The sequence below is a fragment of the Sinohyriopsis cumingii genome, chromosome 18 (genome assembly GCF_028554795.1).
Source record: "Sinohyriopsis cumingii isolate HCF-2022 chromosome 18, ASM2855479v2, whole genome shotgun sequence".
In the NCBI taxonomy this organism is placed as follows: Eukaryota; Metazoa; Mollusca; class Bivalvia; order Unionida; family Unionidae; genus Sinohyriopsis; species Sinohyriopsis cumingii.
In genome coordinates this window covers 59,246,977-59,272,442 of record NC_142978.1, presented here as the reverse complement: position 1 = coordinate 59,272,442, position 25,466 = coordinate 59,246,977, and the positions used below count along the sequence as shown (strand labels likewise).

Genomic DNA, 25,466 nt, shown 5'->3' with positions numbered 1-25,466 from the left:
GAATGGGTGTAGAGTAGATGGAATTCAACACCATAACATATGAATGGGTGTAGAGTAGATGGAATTCAAGACCATAATATATGAATGGGTGTAGAGTAGATGGAATTCAACACCATGATGTATGAATGGGTGTACAGTAGATGGAATTCAACACCATGATGTATGAATGGGTGTAAAGTAGATGGAATTCAACACCATAATGTATGAATGGGTGTAAAGTAGATGGAATTCAACACCATAATGTATGAATGGGTGTAGAGTAGATGGAATTCAACACCATGATGTATGAATGGGTGTAGAGTAGATAGAATTCAACACTATAATGTATGAATGGGTGTAGAGTAGATGGAATTCAACACCATGATGTATGAATGGGTGTAGAGTAGATGGAATTCAACACCATAATGTATGAATGGGTGTAGAGTAGATGGAATTCAACACCATAATGTATGGATGGGTGTAAAGTAGATGGAATTCAACACCATAATGTATGAATGGGTGTAAAGTAGATGGAATTCAACACCATAATGTATGAATGGGTGTAGAGTAGATGGAATTCAACACCATAATGTATGAATGGGTGTAGAGTAGATGGAATTCAACACCATAATGTATGAATGGGTGTAGAGTAGATGGAATTCAACACCATAATGTGTGAATGGGTGTAAAGTAGATGGAATTCAACACCATAATGTATGAATGGGTGTAGAGTAGATGGAATTCAACACCATAATGTATGAATGGGTGTAGAGTAGATGGAATTCAACACCATAATGTATGAACGGGTGTAGAGTAGATGGAATTCAACACCATGATGTATGAATGGGTGTAGAGTAGATGGAATTCAACACCATGATGTATGAATGGGTGTAAAGTAGATGGAATTCAACACCATAATGTATGAATGGGTGTAGAGTAGATGGAATTCAACACCATAATGTATGAATGGGTGTAGAGTAGATGGAATTCAACACCATGATGTATGAATGGGTGTAGAGTAGATGGAATTCAACACCATGATGTATGAATGGGTGTAAAGTAGATGGAATTCAACACCATGATGTATGAATGGGTGTAAAGTAGATGGAATTCAACACCATGATGTATGAATGGGTGTAGAGTAGATGGAATTCAACACCATGATGTATAAATGGGTGTAGAGTAGATGGAATTCAACACTATAATGTGTGAATGGGTGTAGAGTAGATGGAATTCAGAACCATAATGTATGAATGGGTGTAGAGTAGATGGAATTCAACATCATAATGTATGAATGGGTGTAGAGTAGATGGAATTCAACACCATAATGTATGAATGGGTGTAGAGTAGATGGAATTCAACACCATGATGTATAAATGGGTGTAGAGTAGATGGAATTCAACACTATAATGTATGAATGGGTGTAGAGTAGATGGACATCAACACCATAATGTTGTTGTTGTTGTAGGGTTTAACGCCATTTTTCCGCACGAGATAGGCTATACATGGCGGCCAGTATAATTGGTGGAGGAAGAACCCTGGAAAACCCCGGGAAGAACCACCGACCCACGAGAAGCTACTGGCAAGCTTTCTCACGTACCCACGTTAGCCGAGCCTGAGACTCGAACTCACGCAGACAGAGGTGAGATGGCAGTGATCCGTAACGGTGAGCGCTTTAGACCACTCGGGGCCCCTACACCATAATGTATGAATGGGTGTAGAGTAGATGGAATTCAACATCATAATGTATGAATGGGTGTAGAGTAGATGGAATTCAACACCATAATGTATGAATGGGTGTAGAGTAGATGGAATTCAACACCATAATATATGAATGGGTGTAGAGTAGATGGAATTCAACACCATAATGTGTGAATGGGTGTAGAGTAGATGGAATTCAACACCATGATGTATGAATGGGTGTAGAGTAGATGGAATTCAACACTATAATGTATGAATGGGTGTAGAGTAGATGGACATCAACACCACAATGTTGTTGTTGTTGTAGGGTTTAACGCCATTTTTCAGCACAAGATAGGCTATACATGGCGGCCAGTATAATTGGTGGAGAAAGAACCCTGGAAAACCCCGGGAAGACCCACCGACCCACAAGAAGCTAGTGGCAAGATTTCTCACGTACCCACGTTAGCCGAGCCTGAGACTCGAACTCACGCAGACAGAGGTGAGATGGCAGTGATCCGTAACGGTGAGCGCTTTAGACCACTCGGCCACTCGGGGCCCCTACACCATAATGTATGAATGGGTGTAGAGTAGATGGAATTCAACACCATAATGTGTGAATGGGTGTAGAGTAGATGGAATTCAACATCATAATGTGTGAATGGGTGTAAAGTAGATGGAATTCAACACCATAATGTATGAATGGGTGTAGAGTAGATGGAATTCAACACCATGATGTATGAATGGGTGTAGAGTAGATGGAATTCAACACCATGATGTATGAATGGGTGTAGAGTAGATGGAATTCAACACCATGATGTATGAATGGGTGTAAAGTAGATGGAATTCAACACCATGATGTATGAATGGGTGTAGAGTAGATGGAATTCAACACCATGATGTATGAATGGGTGTAAAGTAGATGGAATTCAACACCATAATGTATGAATGGGTGTAGAGTAGATGGAATTCAACACCATAATGTATGAATGGGTGTAGAGTAGATGGAATTCAACACCATAATGTATGAATGGGTGTAGAGTAGATGGAATTCAACACCATAATGTATGAATGGGTGTAGAGTAGATGGAATTCAACACCATGATGTATGAATGGGTGTAAAGTAGATGGAATTCAACACCATGATGTATGAATGGGTGTAGAGTAGATGGAATTCAACATCATAATGTGTGAATGGGTGTAGAGTAGATGGAATTCAACACCATGATGTATGAATGGGTGTAGAGTAGATGGAATTCAACACCATGATGTATGAATGGGTGTAGAGTAGATGGAATTCAACACCATAATGTATGAATGGGTGTAGAGTAGATGGAATTCAACATCATAATGTATGAATGGGTGTAGAGTAGATGGAATTCAACATCATAATGTGTGAATGGGTGTAAAGTAGATGGAATTCAACACCATAATGTGTGAGTGGGTGTAGAGTAAATGGAATTCAACACCGTAATGTGTGAGTGGGTGTAGAGTAGATGGAATTCAACACCGTAATGTGTGAGTGGGTGTAGAGTAGATGGAATTCAACACTATAATGTATGAATGGGTGTAGAGTAGATGGAATTCAACACCATAATGTATGAATGGGTGTAGAGTAGATGGAATTCAACACCATAATGTGTGAATGGGTGTAGAGTAGATGGAATTCAACACCATAATGTATGAATGGGTGTAGAGTAGATGGAATTGAACACCATAATGTATGAATGGGTGTAGAGTAGATGGAATTCAACACCATAATGTATGAATGGGTGTAGAGTAGATGGAATTCAACACCATAATGTATGAATGGGTGTAGAGTAGATGGAATTCAACACCATAATGTATGAATGGGTGTAGAGTAGATGGAATTCAACACCATAATGTATGAATGGGTGTAAAGTAGATGGAATTCAACATCATAATGTGTGAATGGGTGTAGAGTAGATGGAATTCAACACTATAATGTGCCTTTATGCAGTCGCATATAAAATATTTTGATAGATCAAGAATAGCCTCCCCTGTGTAGATGAGATGGTTAAAATTGAGTCTTGCTTTTAGTGGAGTGTATGGTCATGAGGTTATCCTCCAAGATGCTCTGAAAGGCTGCGAGTGGTCTAAAGCGCTCTCCGTTACGGATCACTGCCATCTCACCTCTGTCTGCGTGGGTTCAAGTCTCGGATTCAGCCAATGTGGGTATTTGAGAAAGCATGCCAGAAGCTTCTTGTGGGTCAGTGGTTCTTTCCCAGATTTTCCCGGGTTCTTCTTCATCCACCATTAATACTGGCCACAATGTATAGCCTATCGTGTGCTGAAAAATGGCATTAAATCCAACAACAACAACAACAACTGAAAGGCTGAGTTGGCAATCAGGTGTAACAGCTTGCACTCCATGATCCTTGGGCTGGACCAAACTGAAACAGATGTACTTCCACAGATCTTCCATCGTCTTTCCAAAGATGGAATTATTGGGCAGCTTTAAGTAGTTTTTGTCAAATCTTTTTAAGCTGATTGTGAGGTTGAGCTTTTCAAATTTGGCAATGACAGAGACCTTCACTGGAAACTTAAGCTTGTGAAACTGAAGCACTCCCTGATATTTACTGTAATTACTGTGACAATTGGTTGGTCAGAAAGAATGTCCCATTCAAAACACTGGGCATCATGGACTGGGTAAAGGGCAGAAAGAATGTCCCATTCAAAACACTGGGTGTCATGGATTTGGCAGAAAGAATGACCCATACAAAACACTGGGTAAAGGGCAGAAAGAATGGCCCATACAAAACGCTGGGTAAAGGGCAGAAAGAATGGCCCATTCAAAACACTGTGTGTCATGGACTAGGTAAATGGCAGAAAGAATGGCCCATTCAAAACACCGGGTAAAGGGCAGAAAGAATGGCCCATACAAAACACTGGGTGTCATGGTTTTCTACACTAATGACAGGTCTCTTGAAGATCCATTTGGGCATGGGTATAAGTTCCTTGCCTCAGAGTAGCCAGTGCCTCAGAATGCAGAACTTGACCTTGTCACATCTCACCAGCTTGAACCTTTGTTGGTAAAGGATCAGTCCACTGATGTCATTAGTCAAAAGTACCACTTATGCTCAGCTGGATGATAAGTAGGCTGGCATGGAGATAGATTCCCCTTCTGCTGTAAACTAATCCAAGGTTCATACAGAAATTTCAATCTGAAATTTAAGGACATTTTTGAGCTTTTAGGTCCTTATCACCAGTTTAAAGATTCCATTAAACCAATTACTCTTACCTTTTACCAGTGTGCTACTTCATGTTTCTGACACTGCAAAATACATAAATAAGTCTGACACTTACCACATGAAAATCATTCAGCAATGTTGCTCTCTGGAAACATAAGCTTCAAAAGCTTTATGTTGTTTTCATTTGATTTATAAGAGTTATGGGTCACAATTATTTGTATTGTTCACAAAATTTCAGCTTTCAGTAAATCATTTATTTCAACAAAACCAGCAATACCTTGTATGTGACTGGAAGAGGTACAAGGGATGGTGTTGGATAGGGTGGAGCCAAATGTACACAAAATGAGTCAATTAAATTTGCCTTTGTATTATTTGTTTCCTTTTTACACTCAGCCATATTGTAGCCTGCCATTTCTGCTGGCAATGAATCCGATTTTTCTTTCCCAATGAATAAATTTCCAAAGGTTTATGATTCCAAAGATTTTGCTTCTCACTTCTTGAATGTGATTTCAGCACTTTCACCAGATCTTTGGACAACATGCACAGTATGCCTGTACCTACTGCCCTTTACTTCTCTGACTAAACTTTTCTAAGACATGCACTTTCCAGCAAGATGAAACAGAAAAATTCTCATTCATACAATACAGCTATTTGTAATGCTAATCGAGAAATCACTCCCCCTCTTCCACCAAGTCAAAATATTTTAATATTTTCCTCAATGAATCAAAACAGTTGTATTGTTAATTGGAAAATCACTTTGTTTTTTCCATCAATCTAAAGATTCATTTTTTTCTCAACTAAATGGAACATCAACCTGCTGCTTTGAAAAAGTAACAGCGACTGGATATGTATAACAAGAGATCCGATTAAAAGTATGGATATAATGGTAACCATGCAGTGCTAGTGCTTTGTGCACTTTGACAACTGGTGTATGAATTTCAGAGCAACACTGCACATTTTTAAAATGTGATACTTCAAATATAGGTTTTTTTGTGTGGAGGGAAGCTCTGATCATGTAAAATTCAATTACTTATAAAGGCCATTTGTCAAAATTCAATGGCTTATAAAGGCCATTTGTGAAAATTCAATGGCTTATAAAGGCCATTTGTGAAAATTCAATGGCTTATAAAGGCCATTTGTGAAAATTCAATGGCTTATTAAGGCCATTTGTCAAAGTTCAATGGCTTATAAAGGCCATTTGTCAAAATTCAATGGCTTATAAAGGCCACTTGTCAAAGTTCAATGGCTTATAAAGGCCATTTGTCAAAATTCAATGGCTTATAAAGGCCATTTGTCAAAATTCAATGGCTTATAAAGGCCATTTGTCAAAATTCAATGGCTTATAAAGGCCATTTGTCAAAATTCAGTGGCTTATAAAGGCCATTTGTCAAAATTCAATGGCATATAAAGGCCATTTGTCAAAATTTAATGGCTTATAAAGGCCATTTGTCAAAATTTAATGGCTTATAAAGGCCATTTGTCAAAATTCAGTGGCTTATAAAAGCCATTTGTCAAAATTCAATGGCTTATAAAGGCCATTTGTCAAAATTCAATGGCTTATAAAGGCCATTTGTTAAAATTCAATGGCTTATAAAGGCCATTTGTCAAAATTCAATGGCTTATAAAAGCCATTTGTCAAAATTCAATGCATTTTCAAATCTGAGCTGAATTTAAATACTTTTAATGGCTACCAATAAAATTCACAGACTTTCCAAGGCTGTGTGAATCATGTATTCTAACTCAGCCATAACAAAAAGGTTAAACTCTTTCTGAGTTCCTTCATGAGAATACTGCTCAGTCCACAGATCATTACCCAGAGCATTTATGTGAGAGGTCCACTACTACAGTGTGACGTTGTGGTATCATGGCATGAGAGTTAGCTACTGAAACATATTTATCATCAGGAATTTAAGCTCATATAAATGACAGATGGGTTGTTAGTCTGGTTTTGAATACAGTTATTGGAAATGCTTATGAAGAATTTATTGCACATTTCAATAATATCTTGTACTGATGTTGCTGTGTCATCAGTTTGCTTAAGTATAGGACAAAAACAAGACTCACTGAAACCAGATAAGGATAATATTCTGCAAACAGGTCATTCTTAAAAAAGACAAATGCAAAGCAACAGACATGACATATACAAAACTGGATAAATATTTCATGCTTAAGAAATAAGAACTATTAATATATGTTCACCTAAAATAAGTATTTTTAAGACAGGATGAACCTTTTGATAATTATTTAATTTCTTTAAATGAAGATATTGTTTTGAAATTACATGTAACTTTCTTATAAAAACATATATATACTTCTCACAAATACAGTCCCCCTCTTGAATGGCCACCCCTCCCAGGAGAAAAGAAACAGGCTTAGAAAAGATGTTTACAATGATGGGTAAAGAAATATAGAAAAACTAAAAGCAGAACAATGCAATAAAATGCATTATTTTCTATAGATTAAAGAACCGATCTGTTCAATGCTGAACAATACATCAAAATGCATTATTTTATACAGATCAAACAATACATCTGTACAGTTGCGAACTATACAATATAATGCATTATTTTATATATATTAAATAACTGATTTATAAAGTGATGCAATGCTTAGAAAAGATACTGATCTGCAAAATAAATGTACTGCAAGATTTATAAATTTACTACTCCTTGGATTCAACACTTATTTAACATTTCTCTGCATGATTTTACATGCATTCATTAAAGCACAAAAATAAAAATGTTGTAGCTACAATTAAAAACATCAATAAAAATAATAATAATAATAATAATAATAATAATAAAGATATATAGATAGATAACAACTAAATATACTTCATTACATCAGTAGTATACAAAAATATAAAAACTGTTAATCCTCTTTTGTCAAATATGTAAAATTCGTTATACAAGTTTTTAAATTATTTAAGTTGTTAAGCAAAATATTAGAGTTTTGTTTTAAATAATAACAGTTTGACTTTGCCATGCATCTATCAACATGTCCTAAAAAATTTCTCGGGAGAATCTCAAAACCCGATAATTATATATATATAACATATATTATTAAAGCCAGCCATAGTTTTCAAAATCTGAAATGGGGACAACTGGTCATAGGGATTGTGTTGTTTCTGTGGATAAAATGTATATGAACTGTTCAGATGCCAAGTTTCTATTGAATTTGACAGATGTGGGTTCAATCTCTGGTTATGCCAATTTTCATATTTATAGCTCATAATCTTAGACTGGTTAAGAGAAATTTCACATAACTAAATTCATTTCAAAATTGATAAGTAACATCACAAAGCACATGGGGATTTGATTTCATACTTACTTCTGAGCAAGAGAAGCAAAAGTTCTATGTCCTTCTCTCTGAAGGTCTGTACAAGCTTATTGATGACATCAAAAATGAGAGCACTATGTGCCACCTGAAAAGAATAAATAATCCACAAGCCATGAAACTCATCTCATCCTGGGATATGCAAAATATGCCACAGTTCTCATGACAACCATTGTATGACAAATATGCCACAATCTTCATGACAACCACTGTATGACAAATATGCCACAGTTCTTATGACAACCACTGTATGACAAATATGCCAGTTTTTATGACAACCACTGCATGACAAATATGCCACAGTTCTTATGACAACCACAGTATAACAAATATGCCACAATTCTCATGACAGCCCATGTATGACAAATATGTCACAATTCTCATGACAACCACTGTATGACAAATATGCCACAATTCTCATGACAAAAACTGTATGACAAATAGGCCACAGTTCTTATGACACCACTGCATGACAAATATATCACACACCATTTTTGTCAAAACTCTGAAATAGTTTCCCCTTTATCTGTCCACCACTGTTATTCCTGTAATGTAAACTTCATCTACATTGACTGTGGGACATTAGTTATGTTAAGTCATTTTAGAAGGATAAATTGGTGACAACAAAGGTCTGAGATCCTGTATGCAACCCCCCCAGAGGAGGAATGGGATTGGGGTCAAAGATCACCTTCTCACACCTAGTATGACCTATTCTTTACTTCATCCACACTAATTGTGAGAGGGTAATGATTAGTAGTAATGATATTTGTTATGATGTTCCAAGATGAAGTCATATGGGTCAAGTAGGCATTAAGCACTGACTATATCCACTACAGGTGTCATTTATTATAATCTAATAACACATACATCTAAATGGTGATTATTCAGTTTATTTCACTTGCAGATGAAGAGGTTGTATATTTGAACACACCAACACCCTGGAGGCATACCAAAGGCTTATAAAAATGGTACTAGCAGCTGCCTCACTTTGTCTCACCAGTAAGAGGTTAGTGCTAGGACTGGTTGGCCTGGTGTCAGGAATAATGTGACTGGGTGGGACATGATAATACATGTCTGCAGCATGATGCTAGAAATCACTTTAAACTGCCATACTGCAGATATCATAGCAATATGACTCAAAAAGTTGTTAAAGCTATGTCAAAAATCCAAATCACACACACACAAACACACAGTATTCCTTGCAAGATTGTTATATAACTGCCCCTGAAAATGTAGGCAACAAAATTAGTGTTCAAGAACAATGACAGTTTTAGACTAGGCCATCCAGAACTTGTGATCCAGTGTAAACCAGACTGAATGTCACATGCTATGATGTTACAATGAAAGTGCCATACTGTGATATGCATTGTATTGATATAATGTTTATAATGTTCCTTATGACGACATTTAATTACACATGTATATTATATATGTAACTTTAATAATGTAATGTTTATGTTTCTCATGATGACATAGAGCTTTACTGAGAATCAGTTACAAATTAAGTCCTTATATTTCGCAAGAATTAGCTACTGTTTGTTACATCACAAAGCCACCACCTGTCAAATGTCTGTTCCCATTAGTTACATTATTTTGCATTTATTAAATGGACCTTTTTAAGAAGTTGCTTGTGTTGCAATAATTTTGAACAAACTCTGAGATTTTTTTCAAAATAGTAATATCAGGTTTGTTTGATTTCTCCACTGATAAGGATATATGATCTTACCTTGAAATTATACAGGTGAGCAAAAAGCTGAATAACGTTGTCCATCTCTTTTCCTTCACTGTCAAGTTCATAAAAGCTGAAGAACTGCTGGGTTAGGTTCTGTAGAAACACAGCACCTGCAGACAGCAATGACAAAACCTGTTGTAGATCAATTTGGTAAACATAAAATATTCATGACATAAAATGTAAAGTATTCAAATTAACTAGCATAACAGACTTTACTCCTGGTAATTAATTTACAACAGTAATAAATGACTAAAACCCCAAATTGCTTTTAATGGGAAACATTTAAATAAAAATGTCAGACATCTAGCACATTTCATAAGGTAAATAGAAATGTACACAGTCTAGTACATTTAACAATATAACTAGAGAAGTCTGATATCTAGCACATTTCATAAGATAAACATAAATGTCAGAAATCTAGCACATTTTATAAGGTAAACATAAATGTCAGAAATCTAGCACATTTAACAAGGTACACAGAAATGTCAGGTAAGATAAACATAAATGTCAGAAATCTAGCACATTTAACAAGGCACACAGAAATGTCAGATAAGATAAACGTAAATGTCAGAAATCTAGCACATTTAACAAGGTAATCAGAAATGTCAGAAATCTAGCACATTTAACAAGGTAATCAGAAAAGTCAGATAAGATAAACGTAAATGTCAGAAATCTAGCACATTTTACAAGGTAAACAGAAATGTCAGAAATCTAGCACATTTAACAAGGTAATCAGAAATGTCAGATAAGATAAACATAAATGTCAGAAATCTAGCACATTTAACAAGGTACACAGAAATGTCAGGTAAGATAAACATAAATGTCAGAAATCTAGCACATTTAATAAGGTAATCAGAAATGTCAGATAAGATCAACATAAATGTCAGAAATCTAGCACATTTAACAAGGTACACAGAAATGTCAGGTAAGATAAACATAAATGTCAGAAATCTAGCACATTTAATAAGGTAATCAGAAATGTCAGATAAGATAAACATAAATGTCAGAAATCTAGCACATTTAACAAGGCACAAGAAATGTCAGATAAGATAAACGTAAATGTCAGAAATCTAGCACATTTAACAAGGTAACCAGAAATGTCAGAAATCTAGCACATTTAACAAGGGAATTAGAAATGTCAGAAATCTAGCACATTTAACAACGTAATCAGAAATGTCAGATAAGATAAACGTAAATGTCAGAAATCTAGCACATTTAACAACGTAATCAGAAATGTCAGATAAGATAAACGTAAATGTCAGAAATCTAGCACATTTTACAAGGTAAACAGAAATGTCAGAAATCTAGCACATTTAACAAGGTAATCAGAAATGTCAGAGAAGATAAACATAAATGTCAGAAATCTAGTACATTTAATAAGATAATCAGAAATGTCAGATAAGATAAACATAAATGTCAGAAATCTAGCACATTTAACAAGGCACACAGAAATGTCAGATAAGATAAACGTAAATGTCAGAAATCTAGCACATTTAACAAGGTAATCAGAAATGTCAGAAATCTAGCACATTTAACAAGGTAATCAGAAATGTCAGAAATCTAGCACATTTAACAACGTAATCAGAAATGTCAGATAAGATAAACGTAAATGTCAGAAATCTAGCACATTTAACAACATAATCAGAAATGTCAGAAATCTAGCACATTTAACAAGGTAATCAGAAATGTCAGATAAGATAAACGTAAATGTCAGAAATCTTGCACATTTCACAAGAAAACTAAAAATGTCAGACATCTAGCACATTTCAGAAGGCAACTAGAAATATCAGAATTCTATCACATTTCACAAGGTAACTAGAAATGTCAAACATCTAGTACATTTCACAAAGTAAATTGAGATGTCACACATTGAGCACATTTCAGAAAATAAACAGACATGTCCAACATCTAGCACATTTCAAAAGATAACAAGAAATGTCAGAAATCTAGCAAATTTCACACGTAACTAAAAATATAAGAAATCTGGAATATATCACTTCATAAATAGAAATGCCATACATCTACTTTTCTGTAACTCTTAAGTGTTGAAACAATCTCTGATATTAAGATATTCTTAAGTAATAATATTATTTTGAAGATGGATATTATGTCAACCATGCTGGAAACAACAATAATATAGCTTATTCTGCTCAGATCTTACAGCACAAATGAATAATTTACAGAAAAACAAGATTATATAGTCCTACACTTCACCTCAGTTCACAATTAACATTTTCTGTATAAAAAAACCAAACTATTACCTAATGGAAAATTTCATTCTGGAAGGTTCCAAATGTTTACAAAATAAAATCTTGGTTACAATTATAAAGTCTATTACTAAAATTATGATAAAGAACATGGTAAACACAATGTCCTTGACTCAGGCATAGAGAAACAAATAGCTACGTATTAGATGTTTCCAGAATTTTTCAAAAATCAGTGATTCAGGTAAAGTAGAAAATGAACTTGATTTTGGTCAAGGTCATGTGCAAAATACAATTATCCATACCATATAATGAACATAAAACCTAACAAATGATGTAAATTAATATACATAACAATATGGCTGCTGTGATGGCCATACTGGATGTCAGATCAACATGAGTTTCATTTAGGACCAACCAGACATCAAACAAACTCTTTTGTGTTTTTTTTTAAATTATGTAAACTCTTTATCTAACTGCTTAGGGCAATGCTTTGTATTTCATCAATTATGCAAACTCTTTAGCTAACTGCTTAGAGCATTGCTACGCATTTCATTAATTATGCAAACGCTTTAGCTAACTGCTTAGGGCATTGCTTTGTATTTCATTAATTATGCAAACTCTTTAGCTAACTGCTTAGAGCATTGCTATGCATTTCATTAATTATGCAAACTCTTTAGCTAACTGCTTAGGGCATTGCTTTGTATTTCATTAATTATGCAAACCCTTTAGCTAACTGCTTAGGGCATTGCTTTGTATTTCATTAATTATGCAAACCCTTTAGCTAACTGCTTAGAGCACTGCTATGCATTTCATTAATTATGCAAATGCTTTAGCTAACTGCTTAGGGCATTGCTTTGTATTTCATTAATTATGCATAATCTTTGGCTAACTGCTTTGGTCAATGCTTTGTATTTCATTAATTATGCAAACTCTGGCTAACTGCTTAGGGCATTGCTTTGTATTTCATTAATTATGCATACTCTTTAGCTAACTGCTTAGGGCAATGTTTTGTATTTTATTAATTATGCAAACTCTTTTGCTAACTGCTTAGGGCATTGCTTTGTATTTCATTAATTATGCAAACTCTTTCATAATTTCTGTAGACAATGAATTGTCCCAAATTTGAGATAGTTTTCTCCTGTATTAAAATTGATGGCGGTTAAATAAGCCTCATTTCAAATGTCATTTATGGCATTTAAATATGATGGCTGTTACTTGAGTATTCATTCCAAATGTGATTTATGACATTCAAATATGATGCCTGTTACATGAGTGTTCATTGCAAGTGCTCATTTCAAATGTAATTTATGGCATTTAAATATGATGACTGTTACATGAGTGTTCATTGCAAGTGCTCATTTCAAATGTGATTTATGGCATTTAAATATGATGACTGTTACATGAGTGCTCATTTCAAATGTGATGTATGGCATTTAAATATGATGGCTGTTACATGAGTGCTCATTTTAAATGTGATTTATGGCATTTAAATATGATGCCTGTTACATGAGTGTTCATTTCAAATGTGATTTATGCCATTTATATGAGTGTTCATTTCAAATGTAGTTTATGGCATTAAAATATGGCTATTACACTTGTGTTCATTTGAAAGGTGTATTATGGCATAAATATCTGACGGCTGTTACACGAGTGTTGATTTCAAATGTGATTTATGGCATTAAGATATGATGGCTGTAACATGAGTGTTCATTTCAAATGTAGTTTTTGGCATTAAAATATGATGGCTGTGACATGAGTGTTCATTTCAAATGTGATTTATGGCATTTAAATATGATGGCTGTTACATCAATGTTCATTCCAAATGTGATTTATGGCATTTAAATATGATGGCTGTTACATGAGTGTTCATTTCAAATGTGATTTATGGCATTAAAATATGATGGCTGTTACATGAGTGTTCATTTCAAGTGTGATTTATGGCATGGCATTAAAATATGATGGCTGTTACATGAGTGTTCATTTCAAGTGTGATTTATGGCATTTAAATATGATCACTGTTACATGAGTGTTTATTTCAAATGTGATTTTTAGCATTAAGATATGGCTATTACACTAGTGTTCATTTCAAATGTGGTTCATGGCATTAAAATATGATAACTGTTACAAGAGTATTCATTCCAAATGCGATTTATGGCATTTAAATATGGCTATTACACTAGTGTTCATTTCAAATGTGATTTATGGCATTTAAATATGATGGATGTTACACGAGTGTTCATTTCAAATGTGGTTTATGGCATTTAAATATGATGGCTGTTACATGAGTGTTCATTTCAAATGTGATTTATGGCATTTATATGAGTGTTCATTTCAAATGTAGTTTATGGCATTAAAATATGGCTATTACACTTGTGTTCATTTGAAAGGTGTATTATGGCATAAATATCTGACGGCTGTTACACGAGTGTTGATTTCAAATGTGATTTATGGCATTAAGATATGATGGCTGTAACATGAGTGTTCATTTCAAATGTAGTTTTTGGCATTAAAATATGATGGCTGTGACATGAGTGTTCATTTCAAATGTGATTTATGGCATTTAAATATGATGGCTGTTACACGAGTGTTCATTTCAAATGTGATTTATGGCATTAAAATATGATGGCTGTTACATGAGTGTTCATTTCAAGTGTGATTTATGGCATGGCATTAAAATATGATGGCTGTTACATGAGTGTTCATTTCAAGTGTGATTTATGGCATTTAAATATGATCACTGTTACACGAGTGTTTATTTCAAATGTGATTTTTAGCATTAAGATATGGCTATTACACTAGTGTTCATTTCAAATGTGGTTCATGGCATTAAAATATGATAACTGTTACAAGAGTATTCATTCCAAATGCGATTTATGGCATTTAAATAAGGCTATTACACTAGTGTTCATTTCAAATGTGATTTATGGCATTTAAATATGATGGATGTTACACGAGTGTTCATTTCAAATGTGGTTTATGGCATTTAAATATGATGGCTGTTACATGAGTGTTCATTCCAAATGTAATTTATGGCATTTAAATATGATGGCTGTTACACGAGTGTTCATTTCAAATGTGATTTATGGCATTAAAATATGATGGCTGTTACATGAGTGTTCATTTCAAATGTGATTTTTGGCATTAAAATATGATGGCTGCTACATGAGTGTTCATTTCAAATGTGATTTATGGCATTTAAATATGATCACTGTTACATGAGAGTTTATTTCAAATGTGATTTATAGCATTAAGATATGGCTATTACACTAGTGTTCATTTCAAATGTGGTTCATGGCATTAAAATATGATGGCTGTTATAAGAGTATTCATTCCAAATGTGATTTATGGCATTAAATATGGCTATTACACTAGCGTTCATTTCAAATGTGGTTCATGGCATTTAAATATGATGGCTGTTACATGAGTGTTCATTTCAAATGTGATTTATGGCATTAAGATATGATGGCTGTAACACAAGTGTTGATTTCAAATGTGATTTATGGCATTAAGATATGATGGCTGTAACATGGGTGTTCATTTCAAATGTGGTTTATGGCATTTAAATATGACGGCTGTTACTTGAATGTTCATTTCAAATGTGATTTATGGCATTAAAATATGATGGCTGTTACATGAGTGTTCATTTCAAATGTGATTTATAGCATTTAAATATGATCACTGTTACATGAGTGTTTATTTCAAATGTGATTTATAGCATTAGGATATGGCTATTACACTAGTGTTCATTTCAAATGTGATTTATGGCATTAAAATATGACTATTACACTAGTGTTCATTTCAAAAGTGATTTATGGCATTAAGATATGATGGCTGTAACATGAGTGCTAATTTCAAATGTGGCTTATGGCAATTAAATATGATGCCTGTTACATGAGTATTCATTTCAAATTTGATTTATGGCATTAAAATATGGCTATTACACTAGTGTTCATTTCAAATGTAATTTATGGCACTGAAATATGATGGCTGTTACATGGGTATTCATTTAAAATGTGGTTTATGGCATTAAAATATGATGGCTGTTACATGAGTGTTCATTTCAAATGTGATTTATGGCATTTAAATATGATGGCTGTTACATGAGTGTTCATTTCAAATGTGATTTATGGCATTAAAATATTATGGCTGTTACACGAGTGTTCATTTCAAATGTGATTTATGGCATTAAAATATGATGGCTGTTACATGAGTGTTCATTTCAAAAGTGATTTTTTTGTTGCATTTGAGATTTTCTCACCTGAAATTATTCAAACAGCATCATAATTCTCACTTGCAGTTGGAACAAATGCAAGAGTATCTGTTCAAATCACTGGTTTGATTCATAAAAACTGCAAATGAGTGTGACTGCTTCTGACCTGGGCCTTAAAGACTATGAATTCATGAAATACTATTATTATAATAAAGGTGGAATATTGGAAAATACAAGATGTTTTTTTTCAATCATCATTCAAGCATGAGTATATTTAGTTCTTTATTCTGTCGACTGTCCTAACTTCGATCTCATCCTTAATTTCTGCATCATGTTTCTGGCAACTTCACATATTTGGTAGATTGAAATCCTGATGTGTTTATCTGAGAATGACAGCAGATGTTGATTAAGATTTATTTGATGAGATAAAATTGAAATAAATAAAATCAAAGAAAACACACAAAAAATATAAAATTTAACTAATTCAACATCTGCCTCTGAGTTTGTGGCTCTGGGATTGGTATTATATGTTCATGCCAGGGCCACTGTTCACATGTTGTGGCTCCCCGTGTGTATTAAATATTTATGCCAGGGCCACTGTACACATTTTGTGGCTCCCCTGTGTGTATTAAATATTCATGCCAGGGCCACTGTTCACATAATATAGTCCTGAAATGAGTGTTAAATATTCAAGCCCAGGCCACTGTTCACATGCTGTGGCTCCCCTGTGTGTATTAAATATTCATGCCAGGGCCACTGTTCACATATTATAGTCCTGAAATGAGTTATAAAATATTCAAGCCAGGGCCAATGTTCACATGTTATAGTCCTGAAATGAGTGTTAAATATTCATGCCAGGGCCACTGTTCACATGCTGTTGCCCTGGAGTGTTAAATATTCAAGCCAGGGCCACTGTTCACATGACTCAATCAAACCCAGCACAAAGCTTCTCCTGCCTTCCAACTCAATGAACTGTACAATAAATTCTGATCCTGTAGCTGTTCATGATAACAGTTATACCTCAGTAAACGTACCAACTTCCATTCCAACATTTCCGTGAAGAATGGCCACCAGCATCATCAGTTCCATAGTAAGCCTCTCGGGGGTCAGGACAGGTGAGACACATGCCTCCAGGATGATTGATATCAGACAGGAATTTACGTCTGCCCGGCTGTTGGACATATAAAGCTCCTCTATCTGAGAGCTAATAGGCTGTATATTGTTTTCGCTTGCTCTGAAAGTAAATTTTAGAATTAACAGAGGGTGTCACCACACGAGTGTTCATTCAATAGAATATTTCTGAAACAAGGTCAGTGATATACATATACAAATAAATCCCTGTATTTGCCAGACATATCCTGCAGATCAAACAATATCGGCATCTCATATGCTTTCAGTTAATTTTTTTAAATTCTTGTGACACATTGTAGGCATGCTGTTTCCTACTGGAATACAAATGGCATTGAATATATAATACATACCTGTTAATCAGACCTTTCATAATACATACCTGTTAATCAGTCCTATCATAACAAATACATGTACCTGTTAATCAGTCCTATCACAACAAATACCTGTTAGTTATTCCTATCACAACAAATACCTGTTAGTTATTCCTATCACAACAAATACCTGTTAGTTATTCCTATCACAACAAATACCTGTTAATCAGACCTTTCATAACAAATACCTGTTAATCATACCTTTCATAACAAATACCTGTTAATCATACCTTTCATAATACATATCTGTTAATCAGTCCTATCATAACAAATACCTGTTAATTAGTCCTATCACAACAAATACCTGTTAATCAGACCTATCACAACAAATACCTGTTAATCAGACCTTTCATAATACATACCTGTTAATCAGTCCTATCATAACAAATACCTGTTAATCAGACCTTTCATAATACATACCTGTTAATCAGACCTTTCATAACAAATACCTGTTAATCATACCTTTCATAACAAATACCTGTTAATCATACCTTTCATAATACATATCTGTTAATCAGTCCTATCATAACAAATGCCTGTTAATTAGTCCTATCACAACAAATACCTGTTAATCAGACCTATCACAACAAATACCTGTTAATCAGACCTTTCATAATACATACCTGTTAATCAGTCCTATCATAACAAATACCTGTTAATCAGACCTTTCATAATACATACCTGTTAATCAGACCTTTCATAACAAATACCTGTTAATCATACCTTTCATAACAAATACCTGTTAATCATACCTTTCATAATACATATCTGTTAATCAGTCCTATCATAACAAATACCTGTTAATTAGTCCTATCACAACAAATACCTGTTAATCAGACCTATCATAACAAATACCTGTTAATCAGACCTTTCATAATACATACCTGTTAATCAGTCCTATCATAACAAATACCTGTTAATCAGACCTTTCATAATACATACCTGTTAATCAGACCTTTCATAACAAATACCTGTTAATCAGACCTTTCATAATACATACCAGTTAATCAGTCCTATCATAACAAATATCTGTTAATTAGTCCTATCACAACAAATGTCTGTTAATCAGACCTTTCACAACAAATACCTGTTAATCAGACCTTTCACAACAAATACCTGTTAATCAGACCTTTCATAACAAATACCTGTTAATCATACCTTTCATAAAAAATACCTGTTAATCAGACCTTTCACAACAAATACCTGTTAATCAGACCTTTCATAATACATACCTGTTAATCAGACCTATCACAACAAATACCTGTTAATCAGACCTTTCATAATACATACCTGTTAATCAGTCCTATCATAACAAATACCTGTTAATCATACCTTTCATAATACTTACCTGTTAATCAGTCCTATCATAACAAATACCTGTTAATAACACTTTTCATAATACATACCTGTTAATAACACCTTTCATAATACATACTTTTTAATTAGTCCTTTCATGATACATACCTGCTAATCAGTCCTTTCATGATACATACTTATTAATTAGTCCTTTCATGATACATGTTAATCAGTCCTTTCATAATACATACATGTTAATCAGTCCTTTCATAATACATACATGTTAATCAGTCCTTTCATAATACATACCTATTAATCAGTCCTTTCATAATACATACATGTTAATCAGTCCTTTCATGATACATACCTATTAATCAGTCCTTTCATAATACATACATGTCAATCAGTCCTTTCATGATACATACCTATTAATCAGTCCTTTCATGATACATACCTATTAATCAGTCCTTTCATAATACATACATGTTAATCAGTCCTTTCATAATACATACCTATTAATCAGTCCTTTCATAATACATACATGTTAAAGAGTCCTTTCATGATACATACCTATTAATCAGTCCTTTCATCTGTTTTTTCAACCTAGCCAACTGCTGCTTTTTATTCTCATCAATTTCAGCCACTATCATTCTTTTGGCAGGGGGGATATAGGTGCCACATGCCCTTAAAGGATCTTGCACAATATTTCCTTCTTCGTCTCGTAATCGTCCATATATGTCTTCCTTCATTCTCCCAGATGAATTATTTCTAGTTTTACCACCACTTTTAGTAGCTTTATGTTTTAAATCAATATTAAATAACTCCACCTCCTTCTCTTCCTCCTCCCTCCTTTTCTCATTTTCATCCTCTTCCTCTTTATATTCCTCTTCATCATCCTCCTCCTCCTCACTACTAGGGATGTTGGCAAATCTCACTTGTTTTCCCTTTGAAGATTCTTCTGTTTCCTCCTCCTCTTTCTTTCCCAATTTAAGAAATGATCTGATTGTTCTAACTGTCTCCAGAGATAATGGACTTTTCTGCATGGACCCTGAAATATAAAATTGGATATAAGGTATGGAGTAAATTTGTTTCATAACAAGGAGATCCATTTTTGTGGTTACACAAATGATGGCATTTTCATTGGTACTTAAATCCATGGATTAGGCATGGGGACTCCTATGGTTTCCATGGATTAGGCATGGGGACTCCTGTGGTTTCCATGGAATGGGCAAGGGCCCTTATGTTGGATTGGGCAAGGGCTATCATATGTGGTTTACATAGCTTGGGCAAGAGAACTCCTAATATTTTCATGGACTGGACAAGGGGCCTCCTTGTCTTTATATGGACTAGTCATGGGGACCTTTATTGTTTCCATGGCTTGGGCAATGGGACTCATGTTATTTCCATGAAGGGTGAATATTTGCTGGGTCTTAAAATTATCCATAAAACTTGAACTGAAATAAAAGTTAATTCACAGTACACTGTTGTTTTATTTAAGCTAATTATATGCAATTTTTTCAAACTTATTACTTTGCAATTTATCACTGTCAACTCTGTATTGAAAAATTCCATTCCACGGATATATAATCACTTGCAAACCTATACTCTTAAAACTCTTTCTTCCACACAAAATCAGGCAACTGAACATAAAAGAGATCTGACCACCTCTGAATTGTGAAGAGTTCTAGGTGATGACTCTCAGAAAAAACATGCACTGAAAACTCTCTCAACCCTTGATGCTACAAATCACAGTTACAGAAAAGGTCAACTTGTAATTACCAACTTTTAAACATAATAGGAAATTAATATTAATGGACACTCACATGCCAACCCTTGGTGAGGAAAAAGTGTAATCGAAGTGGACAAAAAGAGTAATCCGAGCAAAAAAGGAGCAATCCACATATAACATAATACAATTCAATGAACACATGTACAAAATGATTAATTTATCCCTCTGGTCTTTTAACATCAATTACTGCTTCAGTTTTCATATACAGCACATTGTGCTTTAAAAAGCAACACACTCATACTGCATTTCAAAACACTTTGTACCAGCTGAGACTATGAATGTTTAGCACACCAGCAGAGCACTAAGTGCTGGGTTACATAGCCTGGATCTGAATTCAGTATTTTTGTTAACAATTCTGAACAATCTCTCACAGTCAGCATTAGAATGGTAAATGACTTGACAAAGAAGAGGAATTATATATCTTCCAGTTTTGGGGTCTTTCAGCTGAGAAATGAAGTACATTGTCAGGTAGAATGCCAACTTGATAATTCAGGAGTTCTCCTTCTAATTTATCGGCAGCCTTTCCTGCAGCATGGTGCATCATATGACATGGACAACCCAGTATGTACACTGATGGAGACATTTTTCAAAATATAGAATGCAAGTCCTTGATGTTATTTACATGTAGTCTGCCAGTAAATGTGATTGGCACATCAAAAGGCCTACAGTACATTTAGATCCACAATAAAGCTATGTGAGCCACAATGGCGTTTGTGTGAGGGTGAGGCTGATTCACAACAAGAACCAAACCTGTAATAGTAGATGTCGGGTTGGGGGGGAGGGTATTTTATTGGAGTACAAGAAACAATCTAATAAAGGAAATTGATAATCATTTATACCTTATCTCAAACCTGATAAAATAAGTGTATGAACATGTGCAACACTTTTCCTTAGCAGTACTGATGGCATGTTATAAATACTGCACAGCACTTTTCATTAGCAGTACTAATGGCATGTTATAAATACTGCACAGCACTTTATTGTGAGCCGTACTGATGGCATGTTATAAATACTGCACAGCACTTTTCATTAGCAGTACTGATGGCATGTTATAAATACTGCACAGCACTTTTCATTAGCAGTACTGATGTCATGTTATAAATACTGTACAGCACTTTATTGTGAGCCGTACTGATGGCATGTTATAAATACTGCACAGCACTTCTCATTAGCAGTACTGATGGCATGTTATAAATACTGCACAGCACTTTTTTGTGAGCCGTACTGATGGCATGTTATAAATACTGCACAGCACTTTTTTGTGAGCCGTACTGATGGCATGTTATAAATACTGCACTTTTTTGTGAGCCGTACTGATGGCATGTTATAAACACTGCACAGCACTTTATTGTGAGTCGTACTGATGGCATGTTATAAATACTGTATAGCACTTTTCATTAGCAGTACTAATGGCATGTTATAAATACTGCACAGCACTTTATTGTGAGCTGTACTGATGGCATGTTATAAATACTGCACAGCACTTTTCATTAGCAGTACTGATGGTATGTTATAAATACTGCACTGCACTTTTTTGTGAGCCGTACTGATGGCGTGTTATAAATACTGCACAGCACTTTATTGTGAGCCGTACTGATGGCCTGCTATAAATACTGCACAGCACTTTATTGTGAGCCGTACTGATGGCATGTTATAAATACTGCACAGCACTTTTTTGTGAGCCGTACTGATGGCATGTTATAAATACTGCACAGCACTTTATTGTGAGCCGTACTGATGGCATGTTATAAATACTGCACAGCACTTTATTGTGAGCCATACTGATGGCATGTTAATAATACTGCACAGCACTTTTCATTAGCAGTACTGATGGCATGTTATAAATACTGCACAGCACTTTTTTGTGAGCCGTACTGATGGCATGTTATAAATACTGCACAGCACTTTTTTGTGAGCCGTACTGATGGCATGTTATAAATACTGCACAGCACTTTACTGTGAGCCGTACTGATGGCATGTTATAAATACTGCACAGCACTTTTCATTAGCAGTACTGATGGCATGTTATAAATACTGCACAGCACTTTTTTGTGAGCCGTACTGATGGCATGTTATAAATACTGCACTTTTTTGTGAGCCGTACTGATGGCATGTTATAAACACTGCACAGCACTTTATTGTGAGTCGTACTGATGGCATGTTATAAATACTGTATAGCACTTTTCATTAGCAGTACTAATGGCATGTTATAAATACTGCACAGCACTTTATTGTGAGCTGTACTGATGGCATGTTATAAATACTGCACAGCACTTTTCATTAGCAGTACTGATGGCATGTTATAAATACTGCACTGCACTTTTTTGTGAGCTGTACTGATGGCGTGTTATAAATACTGCACAGCACTTTATTGTGAGCCGTACTGATGGCCTGCTATAAATACTGCACAGCACTTTTCATTAGCAGTACTGATGGCATGTTATAAATACTGCACAGCACTTTTTTGTGAGCCGTACTGATGGCATGTTATAAATACTGCACAGCACTTTATTGTGAGCCGTACTGATGGCATGTTATAAATACTGCACAGCACTTTATTGTGAGCCATACTGATGGCATGTTAATAATACTGCACAGCACTTTTCATTAGCAGTACTGATGGCATGTTATAAATACTGCACAGCACTTTTTTGTGAGCCGTACTGATGGCATGTTATAAATACTGCACAGCACTTTTCCTTAGCAGTACTGATGGCATGTTATAAATATTGCACAGCACTTTTCCTTAGCAGTACTGATGGCAAGTTATAAATACTGTACAACACTTTTCGTGAGCAGTACTGATGGCATGTTATAAATACTGTACAGCACTTTTCGTGAGCAGTACTGATGACAAGTCAAAGTCATAAATACTGCACAACACTTTTCATTAGCTGTACTGATTTATGTTATAAATACTGTCCAACACTTTTCATTAGCAGTACTGATGGCAAGTTATAAATACTGTATGCGAAAGTTGTTGCTGATCACAGCAATCTTGGGGGCAACTGCAGTAGCTTAATAGACAGCCTCAAACATGAAGTGAGCATCCTAATTATCCAAGCTACAGGCATGGGGACAATGAATATTCACAATTTTTCTATCCCTGAATTATAATCAATTAATATGCATGTACTATTGAAAGATTTAATTACAGTTACAATTATTATCTTTTGGGCAGAGTAACTAATCAAATTACATTACTTCTCATAAATTAAAATCTAATTAATTATTACTTTAGATCATATTTCTTTATTAATAACACACACATTTATAAACATTTTAAAAGTAACACGTCTTTTCATTATTGGAAGTGTCTTACATTCTTTAAAAAAGACACAAAGATACTTCCAATAATAGAAATGTTCTTTTTTAACTGTATACTCATTTATAATTAGTTTTTAAATAGTTTTTAAACAATAGCTCCTTTTCTATCTTCTGTGTAGATTTTTCTGAAAATTTAATCACTGAGTAATCTTTATTATGGGGTGCTGACAAATCCCACAATCCCACCTACCTACAATTAGCTGTTAGTAAAATAATGTTTATTCAAAATTCTGACAGCTAGTCAATTATGTTCCTGATCATCTGCATAATGACATCTGCTGCACTAACCTTGGCTAACTAAAAGGGCAGCTGCTGCACTAATGGTCAGACACCTAGACAGTTTTCACAATACAATATGTAAAACTGCAATGCTTAATAAGTTAACTTCATTATTTTTCATCATAATCTCATGAAACGTTCACAATCAGCCAAACAAAAATAGCTATTATTAAGTAATACAATTTTCAATATAAAATCTTTAGCTTTACCAAAATTGCAACACAACTGAAAAACCAAGGCTATCTCAGCTCTGGTAATTCATTAAATGATTAAATTGACAATTACTTGTACTCCAAAACTGTCTGATAAAATTGTTTTTGATTGTTAAGAAAAATAAACAATACAATTACAATTATGTATTACAATGACCCCAGGTCTGAATCTGACAGCCAATTAAAGCTAGATTAACTTAGGATAACATGGCACAAAAACAATGGTAATGGTAAAAACCAAAATCTCAAGAACTTGAAAAATATTTCTAGAACTTGAAACACAAATCCCCAGAACCTGAAACCCCAGATCTCTAGCCTGAACCCTAAATCCCTAGAACTTGAACAATGAACCCCAAAAATTTCTAGAATTTTAACCCTGAACCCCCAAATCTCCAGAACATGAACCCCAAATCTCAAGAAAATGAACTCAACATCTCCAAACATGAACTCCAAATCTCAACAATATGAACCCCAAAGCTCTAAAACATGAACCCCAAATCTCGAGGACATTAACCCCCAATTTCTAAAACATATACCACAAATCTCAAGAACATTAACCCCCAAACCTCTAAAACATGAACCCTAAATCTCTAGAACATTATCCCCAAATCTCTAAAACATGAACCCCAAATCTCTAAAACATGAACTACAAATCTCATGAACATTAAACCAAATTCTTAAGGGTGCAAACCGCAAGAGCATCTT

General features: G+C 34.5%; 1 protein-coding gene across 1 annotated transcript in view; it reads right to left on the bottom strand.

Moving 5' to 3' along the window:
* LOC149776744 (nucleolar MIF4G domain-containing protein 1-like) overlaps positions 1-25,466 on the bottom strand; it is a 92,073-nt gene that overhangs the window by 44,406 nt on the left and 22,201 nt on the right. Inside the window, exons 6-9 of the mRNA XM_089941412.1 lie at positions 19,725-20,202; positions 17,391-17,590; positions 9,934-10,049; positions 8,202-8,295 (exon numbers count right to left, since the gene is read on the bottom strand). Coding sequence (XP_089797538.1) covers positions 8,202-8,295; positions 9,934-10,049; positions 17,391-17,590; positions 19,725-20,202 — 888 coding nt within the window. The remainder of the gene's footprint in view (positions 1-8,201; positions 8,296-9,933; positions 10,050-17,390; positions 17,591-19,724; positions 20,203-25,466) is intronic.